General features: G+C 40.2%; 1 protein-coding gene across 1 annotated transcript in view; it reads left to right on the top strand.

Moving 5' to 3' along the window:
* LOC121575043 (metabotropic glutamate receptor 2-like) overlaps window positions 1-22,524 on the top strand; it is a 66,194-nt gene that overhangs the window by 7,705 nt on the left and 35,965 nt on the right. Inside the window, exon 2 of the mRNA XM_041887831.2 lies at window positions 21,201-21,857. Coding sequence (XP_041743765.2) covers window positions 21,342-21,857 — 516 coding nt within the window. The 5' untranslated portion in view covers window positions 21,201-21,341. The remainder of the gene's footprint in view (window positions 1-21,200; window positions 21,858-22,524) is intronic.

Genomic DNA, 22,524 nt, shown 5'->3' with positions numbered 1-22,524 from the left:
AAATGTGGCCATTGATGTGTTACTCATTTTAAGGTTTAATAAATGCTGTTACATTAGTTTGTAAGATAGCCTTAACTATCTGGTCCTCTGTAGCTCAATTGGTAGAGCATGGCGCTTGTAACGCCAGGGTAGTGGGTTCGAATCCCGGGACCACCCATACGTAGAAATGTATGCGCACATGACTGTAAGTCGCTTTGGATAAAAGCGTCTGCTAAATGTCATATTATTATTATTAACATTAGGCTACAAAAAGTAAAAATCTTACAAAAGTTATATTGAATTGTGTTTGCAACCAAATATCAACATTTAAAGTAGATGTATCTAACGCTTGGATAGTTCCATCTAAGCCACTAGCTTAATCCTATTCTTTAACTTTTCTTTTTGGTTAAGATGGAGAGGTGAATCCAGCATATAATTTCTTAACTTGTCGACAAGTTAATGGGCTATTTACCATATTGCAAAAGTGATATTGAATTGTGTTTGATTGTCAACGCAACCAAACATCTGCTTAGATAGCTCCATCTGCGCCACTGAGTCTGGCTTTAATTCCAGATTGTCTACAAATTAATAATTGATATGTTGGATTCATGTCTCCATTTCAACCCAAAAACTATGTTAAAGAATACGACTAAATAAAATAAAATCAAACTTTTAATGGACTTTAAATACAGTTTGATTGATTTAATCCTATTCGTTAACTTTTATTTGTGGTTGAGGAGAAGACGTGAATCCAACATATTTGTTATTAACTTGTAGATTGCATTTGAAATCAACCAAAGCTTGAAACCCTAGACCTACAGTACAAGTAAAAAGTTTGGACACACCTACTCATTCAAGGGTTTTTCTATCTTTTTACTATTTTCTACATTGTAGAATAATAGTGAAGTTTGTGGTGACAAATTTGGACTCCAGACCAAAGCACACATTTCTACCGGTCTAATGTTGATTGCTCAGTGTTTCTTGGCCCAAGCAGGTCTCTTCTTATTATTGATGTCCTTTATTAGTGGTTTATTTGCAGCAATTCGACTATGAAGGCCTGATTCACTCAGTCCCCTCTGAACAGTTGATGTTGAGATGTGTCTGTGACTTGAACTCTGTGAAGCATTTATTTGGGCTGCAATTTCTGAGGCTGGTAACTCTAATGAACTTATCCTCTTCCATTCCTGTGGCGGTCCTCATGAGAGCGAGTTTCATCATAGCGCTTGATGGTGTTTGCAACTGCAATTTAAGAAACGTTCAAAGTTCTTGAAATTTTTCGTATTGGCTGACCTCCATGTCTTAAAGTAATGATGGACTGTTGTTTCTCTTTGCTTATTTGAGCTGTTCTTGCCATAATAAGGACTTGGTCTTTTACCAAATAAGGATATCTTATGTATACCCCCCTACCTTGTCACAACACAACTGATTGGCTCAAACGCATTAAGAAGGAAATAAATTCCACAAATTAAGTTTTAAGAAGGCACACCTGTTAATTGAAATAAATTCCAGGTGACTACTTCATGAAGCTGGTTGAGAGAATGCCAAGAGTGTGCAAAGCTGTCATCAAGGCAAAGGGTGGCTATTTGAAGAATCTGAAATATAAAATATATTTTGATTTGTTTCACACTTTTTTGGTTACTACATGATTCCATATGTGTTATTTCATAGTTTTGATGTTTTCACTATTATTTAAAATGTAAAAAATAGTAAAAATAAAGAAAAACCCTTGAATGAGTAGGTGTCCAAACTTTTGAGTGGTAGTGTATATGTTTTGTCTATTTTTAGATTAATCCTGGGCTGAATTTAAACAATAGCTGTTGATGACTTCCCAAATGCCATATAAGCCTAAATACCATCATTGATTATAAATGATTGCTAAATTATGGTTACATTTAATTTGCTCTGTTGAACCTACCCTTTGGAATGACTTCGATAGCAACGATACATCTATTTAAGTAGAGGTTTCTCAACAATCATTCTCAAGATAGCACATTGGTAATAGTCAGTTACAAATATCAAAGATAAGCTGGGCTTGTTTAAAACCCTGGATGGGAGACCGAATGGATAGCTATAGATAGATCAACTCTCCATGTGCTGCCCTGCTTATTATTATTTATGTTTTCTTATAGTGGATATTACGTTGAAGATCTGACATTGTTTCAAAAGTACAAAATTCACATATTTTATACAAGGTTTATCTATGTTGAAAATTGGTTACCATGATTACATAAATTCTGTGGTTGAGATTTTATAAAGAATAAAACAACAGTTGATTACTTTTTTTTTTATCCAACGTATTTTCCATGTAGATTCCACATCTAAATATGTTGACAAATTACATTGAAACAACATTGATTTAACCAGTTTGTGCTGAGTGGGATGATGTAGACCAGACGCCCAGTGCAGTCTAGCAATGAGTAAGTGAAGCGGGCATGGTGCACGCAATAATAATGGATCTGCTGTGCTGATGACAGGCTTGATCCGTGAGACACATTTGACAGAAGTACTGAAAGTAACAAGAAGTCTGGTACCAAACCGTTTTTCATGTTCATGTTCTAGATATGTTGTTTCTTGTTTTTAGTGTTTTGCTCACTACTGTGCCTTCATCCCAAATGACACCCTATTCCCAATGGGCCCTGGTCAAAAGTAGTGCACTATATAGGGAATAGGGTGCCATTTAGGACGCACACCTGTATATCCTATACAGGGAGCCTGCTATTATCTATTTTGTTTACTGCTTACATTACATCACAGTTGAGTGTATTCTGTTTGTGAACATCTCTCCTTAATATACAGTGCATTCGGAAAGTATTCAGACCCATTGACTTTTTGCACATTCTGTTACATTACAGCCTTATTCTAAAATTGATTCAATAGGGTTATATGTTATATGTTAGAATCCTACGCGTGAACTGCCGACATTATTACGCATATTAATTGATAATGATGGAAAATAGGATATGCATAATTTTAAAAAAAAATGTTATATATATATATATAGAGGTGAAAGCATTGGAAATGCTTTTGGCGGTTAATCTGCTTCTGTTTTGTGGGTGGCACTGTGTGCTGTTTTCGATGGATGGGTCCTGGCCTCTCGGGGCCTTAGGGATACGGAGGGACGTGGGTGGGATGCTGATCACTGGGATGACGGCTCAACTTGGGATGGGGAGGGGCTTTAGCGGGGAATTAGTGGAGAACAATTGAAGGGTTACTCCGTAGCAATGCAAATATCACGGTACAGCTATATGGACACTCAATCATTACGCTATTTTTTATTGGTAAATTTACAAACATATATGATGATAAATAGACTTGAAACTTGTATCTCATTATGGTGTATGGTGAAATAAGTATAGCCAGTTATAATTGTAATGGCTTAGCTGATAATAACAAAAGAAGAACAATATTTACATGGCTCAAAGAGAAGGAATATAATATCTATTGTATACAGGAAACTCATTCAACAATTCGAGATGAAGTAGCGTGGGAAAAAAGAATGGGAGGGGGGAAATATACTTCTCCCATGGGCAAAAAAAATTCAAAAGGGGTGATGATATTAATTAATAGTAATTTCGATCCGAATGTGCAAATTGTCCAAATAGATACGCAAGGTAGATGGATTATTTTAAATATGTTATTGGACCATAAACAGATATGGCTCATTAACCTTTACGGACCAAATAATGATGATCCACAATTCTTTGACAATATATATAATAAATTATCAAGCCTGCAAGCAACTCAAGACAATATTATTATGGTGGGGGATTATAATACTGTTTTAAATAGCTCAATGGACCGTAAAGGAAATCACACCACAAACAATCACCCACATGCTCTTAAGGAAATTGTGAATGTCATGGATACATTAGAACTAGTAGATATATGGAGGCTTAAATATACTGATCTAGTGAGATATACATGGCGGAGACTGAATCAAGCTAGTCGTCTTGACTTCTTTCTTATCTCATTCTCGTTGCCACCAAAAGTTTAAAAAAGTGTTGATAGGGGACAGAATGCGGTCGGACCATCATATAATAGGCATATACATTACTCTTACTGAATTTACACGTGGGAGAGGATATTGGAAATGTAATCAAAGCCTATTGGATGATAATTTATTTATAATTAGAACAAAGGAATTTATAACTGACTTTTTCCAACATAACATAGGTACAGCGAATCCCCTTATTGTATGGGACACCTTTAAATGTGCCTTTAGAGGCCATGCAATTCAGTACTCATCTCGAAAACAAAAGCAATTTAGGTCAAAATAGTTTATACTAAGAAAGGAAATAGAAAGTCTAACAGAACAGATAGATGGCAATAAAAACTGTAACATAGAGGCTCAGAATAAATTAGAGGAAAAACTAAAATAAATGGAGAAACTTATTCAAGAAAGATCAAGTGTTATATATTATAAAAATAAAGCAAACTGGATGGAATATGGGGAAAAATGCACAAAATTCTTTTTTAATCTTCAACATAGGAATGCTACCAAAAAGAACTTAATGAAACTGGGTACAATTGACGGAGTCACCCATAATTCACCAAATGATATTTTGAAGGAAGAAACAAAGTACTTTGAGCATATGTTTTCTTTTCAGTCGCCTCCATCTCCTCTAACTGAAGCTAATTGTAGAGATTTTTTTCTATTGATAATGTCAAATTAACAGCCACACAGAAAGACTCATGTGAAGGTGAAATTACAGAGGAGGAACTTCTGGATGCAATTAAAGACTTTAAGTCCGGGAAAACTCCAGGGTTGGATGGCATACCAGTCGAGGTATACCAAACCTTTTTTGATATACTAAGAGGACCGTTATTAGCATGTTTTAACCACTCCTATGTAAATGGTAGATTATCTGACACTCAAGAAGAAGGTCTGATCTCATTATTACTGAAACAGGATACAAGTGGAAAATATAAAGATCCAGTCCATTTACAAAATTGGAGGCCCCTTACACTTCAGTGTTGTGATGCAAAAATCCTAGCAAAATGTATAGCGCATAGAATTAAAAAGGTATTGTTGGATATTATTCATTCTAATCAGACAGGTTTTTTACATGGAAGATACATTGGAGATAATATAAGGCAAGTATTGGAAACAATAGAACACTATGGAAAATATGGGAAACCAGGCCTGCTATTCATAGCAGACTTCGAAAAGGCATTTGATAAAGTTCGACTGGGGTTTATATATAAATGCCTGGAGCATTTCAATTTTGGAGAATCTCTTATAAAATGGGTCAAAATCATGTATAGTAACCCTAGGTGTAAAATAGTAAATAATGGCTATTTCTCAGAAAGTTTTAAACTGTCAAGAGGAGTGAAACAAGGTTGTCCACTATCGACATATCTATTTATTGTGGCCATCGAGATGTTAGCTATTAAAATCAGATCCAACAATAATATCAGAGGATTAGAAATACAGGGCTTAAAAACAAAGGTGTCATTGTACGCTGATGATTCATGTTTTCTTTTAAATCCACAATTAGAATCCCTCCACAGCCTCATAGAGGATCTAGATACATTTTCTAACCTCTCTGGATTACAACCAAATTATGACAAATGTACTATATTATGTATTGGATCACTAAAAAATAAAAATTTTACATGACCATGTAGTTTACCAATACAATGGTCTGATGGTGATGTGGATATACTCGGAATACATATCCCAAAGGAAATAAATGATCTCACTTCAATAAATGTTAATAGAAAGTTAGCAAAAAGAGATAAGATCTTACTACCATGGAAAGGAAAATACCTGTCAATTTGTGGAAAAATCACCCTGATTAACTCTTTAGTATTATCCCAGTTTACCTATTTGCTTATGGTCTTGCCTACGCCTAGCGAACAGTTTTTTAAATTATATGAGAAAAAAATATTCAATTTTATTTGGAACGGCAAGCCAGACAAAATTAAAAGAGCATATTTATATAATGAATATGAATTCGGAGGACAGAAATTATTAAATATTAAAGCATTAGACCTATCACTAAAAGCTTCAGTCATACAAAAAAGTTATACTTAAATCCGAACTGGTTCTCAAGCAAATTAGTAAGATTGTCTCACCCAATGTTCAAGAAAGGCCTTTTTCCCTTTATTCAGATTACAACCTCTCACTTTCAGTTATTTGAAAAGGAAATAATCTCCCAAATGTCACTATTTCTAAAACAAGCCATAGAAAGTTGGTTGCAATTTCAATTTAATCCTCCAGAAACGACAGAACAAATAATGCAACAAATATTGTGGTTAAATTCAAATATACTAATTGACAAAAAAACTTTATTTTTTGACAGAATGTTTAAAAAAGGTATAATCTTCGTAAATGATATCATCGGTAGGACTGGTGGAGTTATGTCGCACATGCAGCTAACAAAAACATATGGAAATGTCTGATCTACCCAAAATTACAACCAAATAATTGCAGCCTTACCGCAAAAGTGGAAGAGGAAAGTGGAAGGGGGAGAAAGTAAGGAACTTGTCTGTCGGCCTTACATTAAAGAACATAATTGGTTAAGCAAAACTGTGATAAATAAAAAAGTATATCAGTTTCACTTAAGGACCAAAGGATTGACAGCCGTCCCATATAGATTGCAAAGTAGTTGGGAAGAGACCTTTGACGTACCGATCCCATGGCATAGTGTTTATGAACTGACACGCAAAACGACACCGGATTCAAAAATTAGAATCTTTCAATTTAAATTATTATATAAAATTCTTGCTACCAATAGAATGTTATTTATATGGGGGATACAATCTTCCCAGCTTTGCAGATTTTGCTGTGAAGAGACAGAATCATTAGATCATTTGTTTTGGTTCTGTCCATTTGTAGTTTGTTTTTGGACACAGGTCCAGGAATGGCTAAAGGTTTGCAATATTTACCTGGAACTAACCTTGCAGATGGCATTACTGGGTGATCTGAAAAGTCATAGTCAATCAATCAATAATATAATAATACTTTTAGCAAAAAAAAAAATTTTTAATTCACAATCTGTAGAAGCAATGAGAATAGAAAGGTTCAGAACTTTTGTAAAACATCACAGTACGGTTGAAATATATATGGCAAATAGAAATCCTATATCGATGGTGTTAAGAGATAGATGGGAGGTATTGAATAGAGTTGAAGGATGGGACTAATAACAAATAACAACAAATAATAACAACGATAGCTAATAATGTAAGCATACTGTGTCCATAATAAGTATATAGGTTGTATGTTGGGAGCTTTTGGGAAAGAGCACAGTTAGAAAGATATGGCATATAGAAGCAAACCGGATGGACATCATGAAAATGATCGGAGAGGTTGAGAGTAGAAGAAGTTCAGGAGCAAAAAAAAATTATATATATATATATATATATATATATATATATATAATAGAATTATTGTAAAATTAACTCTGTCCATAAGGTGTAGATAGTAAGTATAGACCGGAAGTAGAGGCCTGGGCATTGTTGTTCACTAATTTACTCCAAGTAGGGAAAGGATGGTGGGGTTGAAAAGTAATAAAGGGGAGTATATATATAAAAAAAAAACAAAAAAAAACATGGGGGATTGGAAGTGATGCAGACAATTACATTGATAGAAGATACAATCTATCTGCAATATTAAGCTGATCCATCCCCCCCCCAAAAAAATAAATAAATAATAATAGTACTAATAATAATTTTAAAAAAAAATGTGATTCAATAGTTTTTTCCCTCATTAATCTAAACAGAATACCCCATAATGACAAAGCAAAAACTGGTTTTCAGACATTTTTGCAAATGTATTACAAAAACAAATATCACATTTACGTAAGTATTCAGACCCTTTACTCTGTACTTTGTTGAAGCACCTTTGGCAGCAATTACAGCCTTGAGTCTTCTTGGGTATGACGCTACAATCCTCTCAAGCTCTGTCAGGTTGGATGGGGAGCGTCGCTGCACAGCTATTTTCTGGTCTCTCCAGAGATGTTCGATCGGGTTGAAGTCCAGGCCACTCAAGGACATTCAGAGACTTGTCCAGAAGCCAATCATACGTTGTCTTGGTTGTGTGCTTAGGGTTGTTATCCTATTGGAAGGTGAACCTTTGCCCCAGTCTGAGGTCCTCTGGAGCAGGTTTTCATCAAGGATCTCTCTGTACTTTGCTCCGTTCATCTTTCCCTCGATCCTGACTAGTCTCCCAGTCCCTGCCACTGAAAAACCCACAGCATGATGCTGCCACCACCAAATCAAATCAAATCAAATCAAATAGTATTTGCCACATGCGCCGAATACAACAGGTGTAGACATTACCGTGAAATGCTTACTTACAGCCCTTAACCAACAATGCATTTATTTTTTTATAAAAAAGGAAAATAAAACAACAACAACAAAAAAGTGTTGAGAAAAAAAGAGCAGATGTAAAATAAAATAACTGTAGGGAGGCTATATATAGGGGGGTACCGGTGCAGAGTCAATGTGCGGGGGCACCGGCTAGTTGAGGTAGTTGAGGTAGTTGAGGTAATATGTACATGTGGGTAGAGTTAAAGTGACTATGCATAAATAATTAACAGAGTAGCAGCAGCGTAAAAAGATGGGGTGGAGGTGGGGGGTCAGTGCAAATAGTCTGATTAGCTGTTCAGCAGTCTTATGGCTTGGGGGTAGAAGCTGTTGAGAAGCCTTTTGGACCTAGACTTGGCGCTCCGGTACCACTTGCCGTGCGGGAGCAGAGACAACAGTCTATGACTAGGGTGGCTGGAGTCTTTGACAATTTTGAGGGTCTTCCTCTGACACCGCCTGGTATAGAGGTCCTGGATGGCAGGAAGCTTGGCCCCAGTGATGTACTGGGCCGTACGCACTACCCTCTGTAGTGCCTTGCGGTCGGAGGCCAAGCAGTTGCCATACCAGGTGGTGATGCAACCAGTCAGGATGCTCTCGATGGTGCAGCTGTATAACTTTTTGAGGATCTGAGGACCCATGCCAAATCTTTTCAGTCTCCTGAGGGGGAATAGGCTTTGTCGTGCCCTCTTCACGACTGTCTTGGTGTGTTTGTACCATGATAGTTTGTTGGTGATGTGGACACCAAGGAACTTGAGGCTCTCAACCTGTTCCACTACAGCCCCGTCAGTGAGAATGGGGGTGTGCTCAGTCCTCTTTTTGTACCTGTAGTCCACAATCATCTCCTTTGTCTTGGTCACATTGAGGGAGAGGTTGTTATCCTGGTAACATGCTTCATCGTAGGGATGGTGCCAGGTATCCTCCATATGTGATGCTTGGCATTCAGGCTAAAGAGTTCAATCTTGGTTTCATCAGACCAGAAAATCTTGTTTCTCATGGTCTGAGAGTCCTTCGGGTGCCTTTTGCCATACTCCAAGCGGGCTGTCATGTGCCTTTTACTGAGGAGTGGCTTCCATCTGGCCACTCTACGTTAAGGCCTGATTGGTGGATTGCTGCAGAGATGGTTGTCCCTCTGGAAGGTTCTCCCATCTCCAAAGAGGAACTCTGGAGCTCTGTCAGAGTGACCATCAGGTTCTTGGTCACCTCCCTGACCAAGGCCCTTTTCCACCGATTGCTCAGTTTGGCCGGGCTGCCAGCTCTAGGAAGAGTCTTGGTGGTTCCAAACGTCTTCTATTTAAGAATAATGGAGGCCACGGTGTTCTTCGGAACCTTCAATGCTGCAGAAATGTTTTGGTACCCTTCCCAAGGTCTGTGCCTCAACGCAATCCTGTCTCTGAGCTTTACGGACAATTCCTTTCGACCTCATGGCTTGGTTTTTGCTCTGACATGCACTGTCAACTGTGGGACCTTACATAAACATGTATGTGACTTTACAAATCATGTCCAATCAATTGAAAATACCAATCAAGTTGTAGAAACATCTCAAGGATGGTCAATTGAAACAGGATGCACATGAGCTCAATTTCGAGTTTCATAGCAAAGGGTCTGAATACTTATGTAAATAAGGTATTTCTAAAAAACTGTTTTTGCAACATAAAAAACATAACAAAATGTGGAAAAAGGGAATGGGTCTGAATACTTTCCAAATGCACTGTATTTTCCCATTCATTACAAAGGCACCATTGCTTTGTTTGACAAACCCATGCAGCTCTCTCTCTCTCTCTCTCTCTCTCTCTCTCTCTCTCTCTCTCTCTCTCTCACACTCTCTCTCTCTCTCTCTCACTCTCTCTCTCTCTCTCTCTCACTCTCTCTCTCTCTTTCTCTCTCTCTCCAGTCAAACAGATATTTTCAACCCCTAATATACCAGATATTTGACCTCAACATGATACGAATTTATATCAGCAAAACTCTTGTCATACTGCCCACTACCCCTCCCTGCCCACCCACAACCATCCTCTTTTTTGCCCACCATGTTTCCATGGCAACCCCGGTTAGCGAAGAAGAGAGCCCTTCCAAGTGTGAGAATATCTCTGATGATACTTCTTGGTTGGTATGGTTCACACTCCATGATGATATACTGTAAATATTTGATTAGGTTTTTCAGTATGGATTAAAATAACTTGAAGTAGGCTATAACCACTGTCCAAGGACATAGCACTTTTATACAGTATTCATTCACTTCTAACTTTCATTCAAAAAGTGATCCCACTAAGGTTTTCTTCTACTGTTTCTCTACTGTGGTCCTTGGAGATGGTTCTTCACTGAACTAGCTCCCAGTACACACACAAAAATCTTTCTAAATAGTACCAGATAGGGGTTATTTGGCTTGTAACCATATCTGAACTCTTTTTTGGTGCTATATAGAACCCTTTCTTCAAGGTTCAATAAAGAACCATACTCATAAGTACCTAAATGGAACCTGTATGGTGCTATAAATAACATTTTCCTAAGGTTCTATAAAGAAGCATTAAAAAAGGTTTTATATAGCACACAAAAAATGTTCCGCTATGGTTACAACCCTTTTTGGAGCTATATAGAACAATTTTTTATGGTTTACAGAACCTTCATACATCTTTATACAACATTGTTTGCTGAGGAAAGTGCTCTCTCTCTCTCTCTCTCTCTCTCTCTCTCTCTCTCTCTCTCTCTCTCTCTCTCTCTCTCTCTCTCTCTCTCTCTCTCTCTCTCTCTCTCTCTCTCTCTCTCTCTCGCTCTCGCTCTCTCTTTCTCTATTTCTCTCTCTTTCACTCTCTGTTATAACTTTCTTTCTCCTCAAGTCAGTGTTCACTATTTATATTCTTAATCCCCCAGTAATGCATTTAGTTAGAACAACTCATGTCAAGTGCTGGATGCACTCGACAGAAGCAGAGGGCAACACATCATATATTTACTCAATAGATGTATTATGTACCCATGTGCATATGCTGTGCATGTGCTGTGAAGTCAGTCAAGTGAAAACAGAGGAAGTATGTATAGTATATACTGTAGATGTATGTGATTCGGTGGAAGTGGGTGAGTGTTTCATGTTTCAGAGAAGTCAAATGTGTCATAAGATTAAATCAAGCTTTATTTATACAGCACATTTCAGACATGGAATGCAACGCAATGTTCTTCACAGGAAAAAACAAATACAATTTTTTTTAAATAAAAGCAGAAATATTACTACACAACAAACATAAGATAAAAAACAAAAGAATGACAAAAACTGAACGACTTAAAAGCACCCTAAGCAAAGCTAAAAATATGCGTTTTAAGATCTCTTTTAAATACGTCCACAGTTTCGGCCCCCCTCAGGTTCTCTGGCAGGCTATTCCAGAGGCTGGGGGCATAATAACTAAAGACTGCCTCTCATTGCCTCTTGGTCATAGGCTTTGGGATAGTTAAAAGGCCAGTGCCAGATGACCTGAGGGATCTACTGGGTACATAACTTAAAAGCATGTCTGACATGTATTGGGGTGCACAATCGTGGATTGATTTAAAAACCAATAGAACCAACTTAAAATTAATTCTAAAACTCACAGGCAGTAAGTGCAGAGATCTTAAAACAGGTGTAATGTGTGCTGTCTGTCTGGTCTTTGTCAGTACCCGTGCTGCAGCATTCTGTATGTTTTGCAGTTGACCAATGGCTTTCTTGGGTAGACCAGACAGGAAAGCATTACAGTAGTCAAGCATGCTTGTAATATAAGCATGGATGAGTCTCTCTGTATTAGCCTGAGAGAGAAACTGCCGCACCTTGGCACTGTTCCTCAGGTGATAAAAAACTACGTTGGTCACATTCCTAATGTGTGATTCAAAATGTTGTTCTGAGTCTAAAATAACACCTAGGTTTTTTACCTGGTGTTTTGTCTTTATTGCCCATGAATTAAAATGTGCGGCCAGATTTGCTCACTGTGCTTTGGCTCCAAAAATAAGTACCTCGGTCTTGTGTTGATATAGCTGGATGAAGTTGTAAACCATCCAAGTATTTAAATCACCAATACAGTCTAAAAATTAATCCTTGAAGCTAAAATCTGTGTATCGTCTGTGTAGTAGTGAAAATCAATGCTGTGCTTTCTGATAACGCTGTCTAGTTCTAAATTGGTTTAGGACCTATTTAACCAGTCGGGAGTTCTTTGTCACCCTACGGTGAACTTAACTCAGAGAAAATACATATCACATCTGGCGTTCCACAAGGTTAAATTTTGGGTCCGGTACTGTTCAGTTTCTATATGTTACCCCTTGTAACATATTTAAACTAAATAGTACCGGACCCAAATTAATCCACCTCTCCAGTCTATCCAGAAGGACATCATGGTCGACAGTGTTGAATGCTGTACTTAAATCCAAGAGTACAATGACAGAGAGCTGTTTGGCATCTCGGTTGTCTCTTAGATCATTTACCACTTTAACTAAGGCTGCCTCTGTGCTGTGGTGGGCACGAAAAGCAGATTGGAAATAAAAAATCATTTAGCTGTTTGAAAACCAATTTCTCCCGAATTTTCTTAACAATGGAAGGTTGGAGTTTGGCCGAAAATTGTTAAGAGCTGAAGAGTCTAGATTACTTTTCTTCAGAAGGGATTTCACCATAGCAGTTTTTAGTGCAGTGGGGAAAGTGCCTGTGAACAGGGAGTGATTAACAATAGCTTGCACTTCTTCAGATATACAATTAAAAACTGTTTTGAAGAAGGTGGTGGGGAAAGGATCAAGAAGGCAGGTAGAAGGCTTAAGTTGTGATATCACTTTCCTGAGCATGTGTCAACCAGGGAAAATAAATCAATTTTGCCTTTGCGTGGTAGGCTAGGGAACAAATCATCAAACTTCTCATCAGGTTTTGCTTGACTGATACCCAGCCTAATGTTGGTTATATTATCTCTGAAATATGCCGCAAACCCATCACATTTAGATGTGGAGGAAAGTTCAAATAGGTTTGTAGGATTTATCAGGCAATCAATGGTCGAGAAGAGCACTCTCAAATTATTCTGATTAATAGTGATCTAGTTAGAAAAATTAGCCCGTCTGGCATTTCTAATTGCCTTGTTATATATGCCAAGTTTGTCACGGTTCCCTCAGACAGAACCCAGAAGCAGACCAGGACAAGGAGAGTTGAACGAAGGTGAGGGTTTATTCAGATTCAAAAAAGGTGCAGAATAATCCAGGGACAGAGCGGGCGGCGTGGATGAGTTGTTGAGGGTGCAGTTATTGGTCCAGTGATGGCTCGGCAGCCGCCGACCATCAGGCAGAGGTAGGGTGAAGGTTCCGGACGAGTGACTGCAGATGGAACAAAAACGGAGGTAAGTAAACAATAACCCAACAAGGTACAAAACAACAAAACTAACGCTAGATACTCTAGGACTGATACTCTGATACACCTACTGTTCATGGCTAACGATCCGGCAGGAACTGGATGTTCGGCCAGAGCCTAAGAAGGGTGATGATCAGGACCAGGTGTGCAGATTGCTGATGGGATGCAGGTGCGGAAAACCAGAGCGCTCCCCGGAGCGTTCCCGAACCCTCGGGAAACTGGAGAATACGAACAGGAACACTAGTCACCAGACAGGACCCGACTCAGACAGCCGGGATCGTTACAAAGTTGCTCTCTCAGAATATCATAATGGACCTGCAACTTTGACTTTCTCAACTTCTGCTCTGCCTTTCTGCAATTTCTCTTTAATTGATTAGTTTCCTCACTCATCCAAGGGTCTCTCTGTTTGGATGTGGCCTTTTTCAACTTTACTGGAGCTATGGCATCAATGGTTGCCCTTAAATTGCTATTAAAGTTATCAACTAAATCATCACAAGAGGAAGGCAGAATAGGTGATGGAGTATTGTTCATACACTCAATAAAATCTGTAGTAACCTTCAGATGTAGGATAGCGTTTCTTAATAATGCGTTCAGTATTACCCTGTGCTATGGGCAACAAGGTAGTAAAAAATACACAGTGGTGATCAGATAAAGCAACATCAATAATAGAGGATATGTCAATAGAAATCCCCTTGGTAATAAACAGGTCCAGAGTATGGCCGCGGTTATGGGTGGGCCCAGTAACATGTTGGATAAAGTCCATAGAGCTCAAAAGATTAATACATTCAATGGCCTTGGAGTCAGTCTCTTTCTCAACATGAATATTAAAATCGCCCAACACAATGATTTTATCATAGTTCTCAAGGACAATAGTCAATAGTTCAGATAAATCAGTAAATAAAGTGGGGCAGGGCTTTGGTGGCCTATACAGGGTTATGGCCAGCACTGGTGGCTGATATTTAGACAGTATAACAAGATGTTCAAAAGACCCAAAGTCGCCAAATGAAATATCTTTACAGCTGAGAGCATTAGTAAAAATAGAGGCTGTCCCCCCAATTTTTTTCAATTTTCTGATAGAGTATGAAAAGCTGTAGTTCAGGGGGAGGCTTCAATAAGAGCGACACTACAGCCTGATGACAGCCATGTTTCCATGCAATCAACTTTGCACTCAGTAATGAGGTCATTCACGAGAAAGGTTTTACTAGTGATTGCTCTAACATTTAAAAGCCCCATATTCAATGACTGTGGACCACTCTGCCCCTTGGGCATCTGCCTCGAGGTAACCAATGGAATAACCAAATTATTAACATTACAACCATGTTTTCTGAAAGTCTCCAATCTAACATAATGGTAGGAGATGACAGTTTGTATAAAGCTTTCAAGGAGCGGGACTCTAACCCGGACGATTATAAGAAATCCCGCTATGCCCTCTGACGAACCATCAAACAGGCAAAGAGTCAATACAGGACTAAGATTGAATCGTACTACACCGGCTCTGACGCTCGTCGGATGTGGCAGGGCTTAAAAACTATTGTAGACTACAAAGGGAAGCACAGCCGCGAGCTGCCCAGTGACACCAGCCTACCAGACGAGCTAAATCACTTCTATGCTTGCTTCGATGCAAGCAACACTGAAGCATTCATGAGAGCATCAGCTGTTCCGGATGACTATGTGATCACGCTCTCCGTAGCCGACGTAAGTAAGGCTTTTAAGCAGGTCAACATTCACAAGGCCGCAGGGCCAGACGGATTACCAGGATGTGTTCTCCGAGCATGCGCTGACCAACTGGCAAGTGTCTTCAATGACATTTTCAACATTTCCCTGACTGAGTCTGTAATACGAACATGTTTCAAGCAGACCACCATAGTCCCTGTGCCCAAGAACACTAAGATAACCTGCCTAAATGACTACCGACCCGTAGCACTCACATCTATTGCCATGAAGTGCTTTCATGAAGTGCTTTGAAAGGCTGGTCATGGCTCACATAAACACCATTATCCCTGAAACCCTAGACCCACTCCAATTTGCATACCGCCCCAACAGATCCACAGATGATGCAATCTATATTGCACTCCACACTGCCCTTTCCCACCTGGACAAGAGGAACACCTACGTGAGAATGCTATTCATTGACTACAGCTCAGCGTTCAACACCATAGTGCCCTCAAAGCTCATCACTAAGCTAAGGATCCTGGGACTAAACACCTCCCTCTGCAACTGGATCCTGGACTTCCTGACGGGCCGTCCCCAGGTGGTAAGGGTAGGTAACAACACATCTGCCACGCTGATCCTCAACACGGGGGCCCCTCAGGGGTGCGTGCTCAGTCCCCTCCTGTAAGTAAGCATTTCACTGTAATGTCTACACCTGTTGTATTCGGCGTGTGTGGCATATAAAATGTTATTTTATTTTATTTTATTCCCTGGCCTTGAGTGTGTGAGTCATCAAAGCGGATGCCCTCCTATTTGGGCCATCTCCTGTTGTTGTTCTTGTGGTCGTAGTGACTGTGTATGTCCCTATCCCTGTCTGTAGATACATACTGATGGGTGTGTCCAGGGTTTGGAGGTCTGTTGTAGCCAGAGCTGCTGTAGGCCCGTTCATGGCATCCAACATTGTTATGTCTGTAGTAAACCATAGCATGATGGCTATGGTTTACCATAGCCATCATGCTGTCCACCATAGCTATCACGTTGCTTAGTTGGTTGGTGTGAGTAACGTTGTTCTGTGTACGTAGGGCGGCTAGGTGAGCGTTTCCTCTGATGAGACGAGATGTAGTCTGGACTAGGTGAGCGACTGAATCTGAGAAACCCGTCGACTGGGACGGCCTCTTGAATCCTGTTGTGGGTCATCCTACCCCTGTTGTTGTATTGAAAAAAACTGTTTCATCACTTGTTGTTCTTCACGTAGTCCGGAGAAATCACTTTGCAGTGCTTTCATGTCGTTTGTAAGGTCCTCTATTATTTTGATGAGCCGTTCATCACATGAAGCGGTGGGTGTGGTTGCAGCACATGAAGCCGTGCATTGGGAGGCATGTTAACCATTACACTTGGGGAGCTACATTTTATTTAATCCTGTGCTCTCTCCCATTGGCTAGCAAGTACAAATGTCTGTTCCAGAGTAGCAGCCCCATGTTCATGGCACTTAGCCTGAAAGCACCGGGTCCAGTCCAGCTACAAAATGTCTAAAATGTTCCATTTGGATGGCAGCATCATTGTAGCATGGAAAAGCTTCCTGAGTTAGACGTGTGATTTCAGCTGCATACACCTCTAATGCTTCTCTTGGGAGTCTAGGCCTAGCATTAACAGAACTCTGAAAAAGAGCTAAGTATTGCTTTCCACCACAAACATCACTCAACTTTTCAATAGTTTTCCCATAGAAAATGGAATTGCTTGCGGCAGAGAAATCCAGTAAAACAGTACATCATATGGGGGATTGGAAGTGATGCAGACAGTTACATTGATGGAAGTTACAATCTATCTGCAGTATTAAAGCTGATCTACCCCCTAAAAAAATATTATAATAAAAATAAAATAAATAAAAAGACAGTGCATCCCCACTCAGTTTGGTTGGAAGGATTGTGTCTAAATCATTGTCTGTTGTGTCGGCACAAGCTTTGACAGCTAATTCCCCCCAAAAAATCTTCAGAGTAAAACTTTCCTGTCCTTTCCATCACCATGAAATGTTTGGAGCAGATCCACTTTTTAATATATCACTTTGTTAACAGTAGGATGTGCAGGGCACTCAGTACTCACAGAGGCTCCAGCGGCAGCAGCAGGCTCTCGCCTTTCCTCTCGCCTCTCCTATCCTCATCCGAGTCTGACATTCTTGAATGATTGATATATCTTGAATCAGATATCCAATTTAATTCCACTCATGTTTTAGCTGTTTAGTTTGTTTGTTATTCCACTCACTTGTAATTGTATAGTCCTTTCCTAAGTCTGTTTTGTTGTACAGTTCTTGGTCTTGAATAGCAAGCTTCACAGCAGAGGCTCATTCATTCACAGTTTGTACGCTAGCTAGCTAGTTAAATGCTGTGGTCTGTAGCGCCATCATGCAAAACAGCATATAAAGTCTGTAATTCCTAACAGAAACTGAAAAGTTCTGTTCCACAGCCGCTGTCACCAATTATTTAAGGTGTGGATATGAAGATGAGCCTAACAGCTTCTCTCTTAGATTATAAATATTTAATATCCAACTGCTAGCTTTACATAGAACAAGTCATACATCAAAGTCTAGTTCAAAAGACCACCCGGGAACATGCATGAACCCCAATAACCTTTTCCCAGGTCAAGTATTCCATAGAGTGATTACGCCCTCTCATCGCAAGGAGACATTAACAGTATATCACTTTCTACACTAGTATGAAACATGTGCTGCCCTTTTTTTCCTGTTTTATGTGGAAGCCTTTCCCACTGCTATTGCTGCAAATACAGTCAATAAACTTGCCATGGTGGAAAATGCAAACTTTAGGAATGTGATATCTATCAAGAAATGACACACGTGACATGCACACAGATGATAGATTGGACTGCCCAGAATTTGACTTTCTATGAGTGAGCATTATAATTGGCAGATTACAAATTGTGCATCCCAAATGGCACCATATTCCCAACATAGTGCACTTCTAAAGTAGTGCACTATAGGGAATATGGTGCCGTTTAGGATGCAGACAAGGCTATCAGGCTAACAAGGACCACATGAAACAGTGGTCCTTTAACTGAAGCATTGTTATGAGCAAAATGGTAGAAAGAGGAAGGGTGGGAGAGAACCTCAGAAGTAGAGTTTGTGTGGCTGTGGGTGAGACAGACAGACAGACATACAGACAGACTGTGTGAGAGAGAGAAAGAGAGAGAAAAAGAGATTAGGAATTAGAAAAAAAAGGGAGAATATAAGTATTTAAATGTCTAGAGGGCAGTAGATTGGGGTGCTGGGAAATCCAGGCAGAGGAGTGAAACGTGACCGACCACCTTAATTCGGTCTTATGTAGCAAAATTCTTAGTCTACACCTATTCAGCATTTTTTTACACCCTCTTAAGCCTTAGCCCCACCCATCTCTTTAAGGATTCACATGTGAGGCCATGTGCTAAACAGAGTGAGTAAGGTAGTGTAGTAAACAACCAAAGATTTCAAGACTAAAAGTGGTAGCCTACAATAAGGAAAAACTCCAGGTAAAAATACACTTTATCTAGTGCTTGGCCTATATCCTAATCTGACTTTGGTGCAGGTCATGTTGTTCTTCACATTAACATCTCTGGTAAACACACACTATATCAAATACAATCAACATGTATTTGTCACATGCACAGGATACAGATGGTGTAAACGGTACAGTGAAATGGTTAATTGCATATTTGCACAGTAACAATATAAAAAACCGAAAGTGTCCAGATAAAGATATTTTATAAATATTTTATAATTATTAGATGATGCTTACCCAGATACTAGAGGTGTGCCGAGTAGTCGGACAAAACAAGTATCATATGGGCAATTTTCTGGATTTGATTATGATTTTTTTGGGTGCCAGCAAGCATGTTTCTCATGTGTTAGTCACAGAGTTTCTGAACCATATTGTACTGTCTTTGAGACAGTCATGTATGTGGTCTAAATAACTCAACTGGCTAGTTTGCCTGTCTGTAAAGAGAAGGGTTGGCTGTACATTGATATTGCTGCTCAGATTGGATAGAGTGAAGTTGCATTACACCTCCGCGCTGCTCCTAATCTGCAGCTTTTTTGCAGTGAGAACTTGCAGGGAGGTAAATTACCAACATCTATTTAGGCATATTAAAACACTTTCCAATCACGTGTATCATCCGATCCGACTATCAACTGTCAATTTACAGATACGATTACGAATATGAGTATGGCCATGTCGGCACACCCCTACCAAACACACTTGTCTAAATTGATGGGACATGCAAAATAAATGCTAGAACCACCCCCCAGCCACATCTAGCTAAGTGGATGGGTCACTATTGTCTAGACACGTACACATGTTCATGAAATACAACAGATGGCTGTAATCACCCCCAGACACACCTGGCTAACTTGATGGGTCATGTAATCATCTGGTGAAGTGGAGTCTTTTGTTTAGACATGTAGCTAGCTAGCTAGCTAAACAATGAACCATAATCCCAACCCATACTACTAGCAATACAAACTGATTGTCATAGCTATCCACCATGCATGAAATGCTGTAATATGAATCTGCAGGTAGCTACAGCTAACCAGCTAGGTTCAATGTTAGCTCGCTAGCTAACATTATGCTATAACTAGCAATGCAAATGGATTTCTGAGATACAAATAATATTACTACACAGATCATACATGTAACGTTAGCTAGCGAGCCAGCAAGCTAACGTTCGCTAGCTAGCGAACAGTACATTTACATTTTAGTCATTTAGCAGACCTCTTTAACTTGCAATGAAAACTACTTTCTGACAAAATTAGAAACGTATAATATTTGAAAATGTAGCTAGACTTTTACCCGTATACATAGATGAATTCTTTACGGCATACTGGAACCCCTTTAACTCCGTTTTGTTTGTACAGCTTGTTTGGCCGGCGTTGTGTCAAGGCACTCCAGTGCACACTGACTGTGTGCAGAAAGTAGTCCATCACAACTTTTTCCCACTAATCTTTGTCGATAGTGCCTGCTAAACTCAGGACAGCAATGTTGTTGAGGGCAGTAGCAACACTTTTGCAATTCTCCATGGCTAACATTATATCTTTCACAAAAGCAGTGGTAGCAAGGATTATCTACCTCTTCTGGGAAGTAGTGACGTACACCTAGCTTCCTGAAACGGGTCACAAATACACACACACACACACACACACACACACACACACACAGTGTCTTGCTGAGGACGGGCGACATACTCACTCATCTGTTGAGATGGTTTACAGTCAGGTTATGTGGCACAAGACAAGTTGCTGGGATGAAGTGCTTCTTGAGGAATGTGCCGAGAGCCACAACCACCTGCAGCCAGTCTTTAAGATAGAGAGCTCTTATAGAAGGGCTGTAAATAAACCTTTAGAGGTTGTTAAAAGATTGATGGGAAAAATGAAGCCATCTATTCCCTTTACACCTTAAAGGGATACTTCGGGTTTTGGCAACGAGGCCATTTATCTACTTCCCCAGAGTCAGATTAACTTGTGTATACCATTTGTTTGTCTCTGTGTCCAGTATGAAGGAAGTTAGAGGTAGTTTCGAAAGCAAATGCTAACTAGCGTTAGCGCAATGTCTGGAAGTCTATGGGTATCTGCTAGCTAGCAGACACCCATAGATAAAGAGCCTCGTTGTCAAAATCCTGAAGTATCCCTTTAAACTAGACTGGAGGCAGAGAGGAAAGTCTGGATTTTCACACCTTCTTGCCATGAGAAGTAGGAGCAAATAGCATCTGTAAACCTCAATTTGGATTGTTTGGAATTAATTCCGTGCTTTATTTTGGAGGGGGCAAAAATGCTCTTTGAATTACAAATTTGTATCAGTCACTTTTATGACTGAAGTACCACAACATAAATGCACTATAACATGAACAATTATATATTTTTCCTTCTCCTCTCCTCCACTTGCAGCAAATAACCAAGATGTCACGAGTGTCGAGAGTGGGCTCTAGAGTGATCCACCTCGCCCAGCCTCAGCCCCTGTAAGACCCTTCTGTGTCCCACTCCTACACCCACCACCCACCACACTGACCCCAGCTACCCGACCTGACCATGCCCACCTCCGGCCTCCTGTGCCCCGGGCTCTGGGCCAAGGTTGCCACATGGTGGTCCCTCCACCTGCTCCTCTTTGACCTGCTCATCTCTGAGGCCCTGGCCAGCCCTAACAACAGATTCCCGCCTTCCACCAAGAGGGAGATCACCATCGACGGGGACCTGGTGATCGGTGGACTGTTCCCGGTGCACGAGAAGGGTGAGGGGGTGGAGGACTGTGGGAAGATCAACGAGCAGCGAGGGATCCAGAGACTGGAGGCGATGCTGTTAGCGCTGGACGAGATCAACGCGGACGAGAGGCTGCTGCCGGGACTCAGGCTGGGAGCCCACATTCTGGACACCTGCTCTAAGGACACCTACGCTCTGGAGCAGAGCCTGGAGTTTGTACGAGCCTCCCTCACCAAGGTGCACGAGCCGGGGTTCATCTGTCCAGACGGATCCAACCCCATCCAGGATGATGTCCCACTGGCGATTTCTGGAGTCATCGGGGGCTCCTACAGTGACGTGTCCATCCAGGTACGTTTCTCATAGGAATCCATTCATTAACTGGTTATGACTGTGTCCAGTTATTTCTATACAGTCTATGGTCCATACAGGTACCTTTACACCTCGTCATCTCACACCCCACCCATAGCATCTGTGCCTATGCCTGCATATACCTGCTGGTAGATAGATGTGAGATGTGCTGGTAGAGGCGTGCTGTTAACGTAATATCAGTATTCAGGTTTCACGAGCGGCAGAAAGAGATAGAGCTGAGATAGAGTGAGATGAAATACAGTTCTCAGCTCTCGCTGACGATTCAAAGCTCTCTGTAACTAATTGGTCCCAGCTGAGATGATGTCGTATTGCTGTTTCCTCAGTTAGTACTCCAAATACTGTGTGTGTGCGTGTGTGTGCGTGTGTGTACGTGTGTGTACGTGGGTGCGTGTGTGCTTGCGTGTGTGTCTGTGCTTGTGTGTGTGTGTTTATGTTTATGAGTGGGTTGCTGTGTCTATAAGTGTCAACACTATGTCTTTGAGATGGTGTCTTGTTGGATAGGAAGTGTAATATACAGGGGGAAAAACACTTTAAAAAAAGAGAAGAAAACAGTTACCGGAAACGGATTGCATCCCATCCCCACCTACCTCCGCTGAGCCACAGGAACTTGCCTCTAGCTCCAGCTCTGTGCGTTTCGTTTGTGTCT

The sequence above is a fragment of the Coregonus clupeaformis genome, chromosome 10 (assembly GCF_020615455.1).
Source record: "Coregonus clupeaformis isolate EN_2021a chromosome 10, ASM2061545v1, whole genome shotgun sequence".
Classification (NCBI taxonomy): Eukaryota; Metazoa; Chordata; class Actinopteri; order Salmoniformes; family Salmonidae; genus Coregonus; species Coregonus clupeaformis.
Note: the sequence above shows the minus strand (reverse complement) of the source record. Positions and strands in the feature narration are given on the sequence as shown.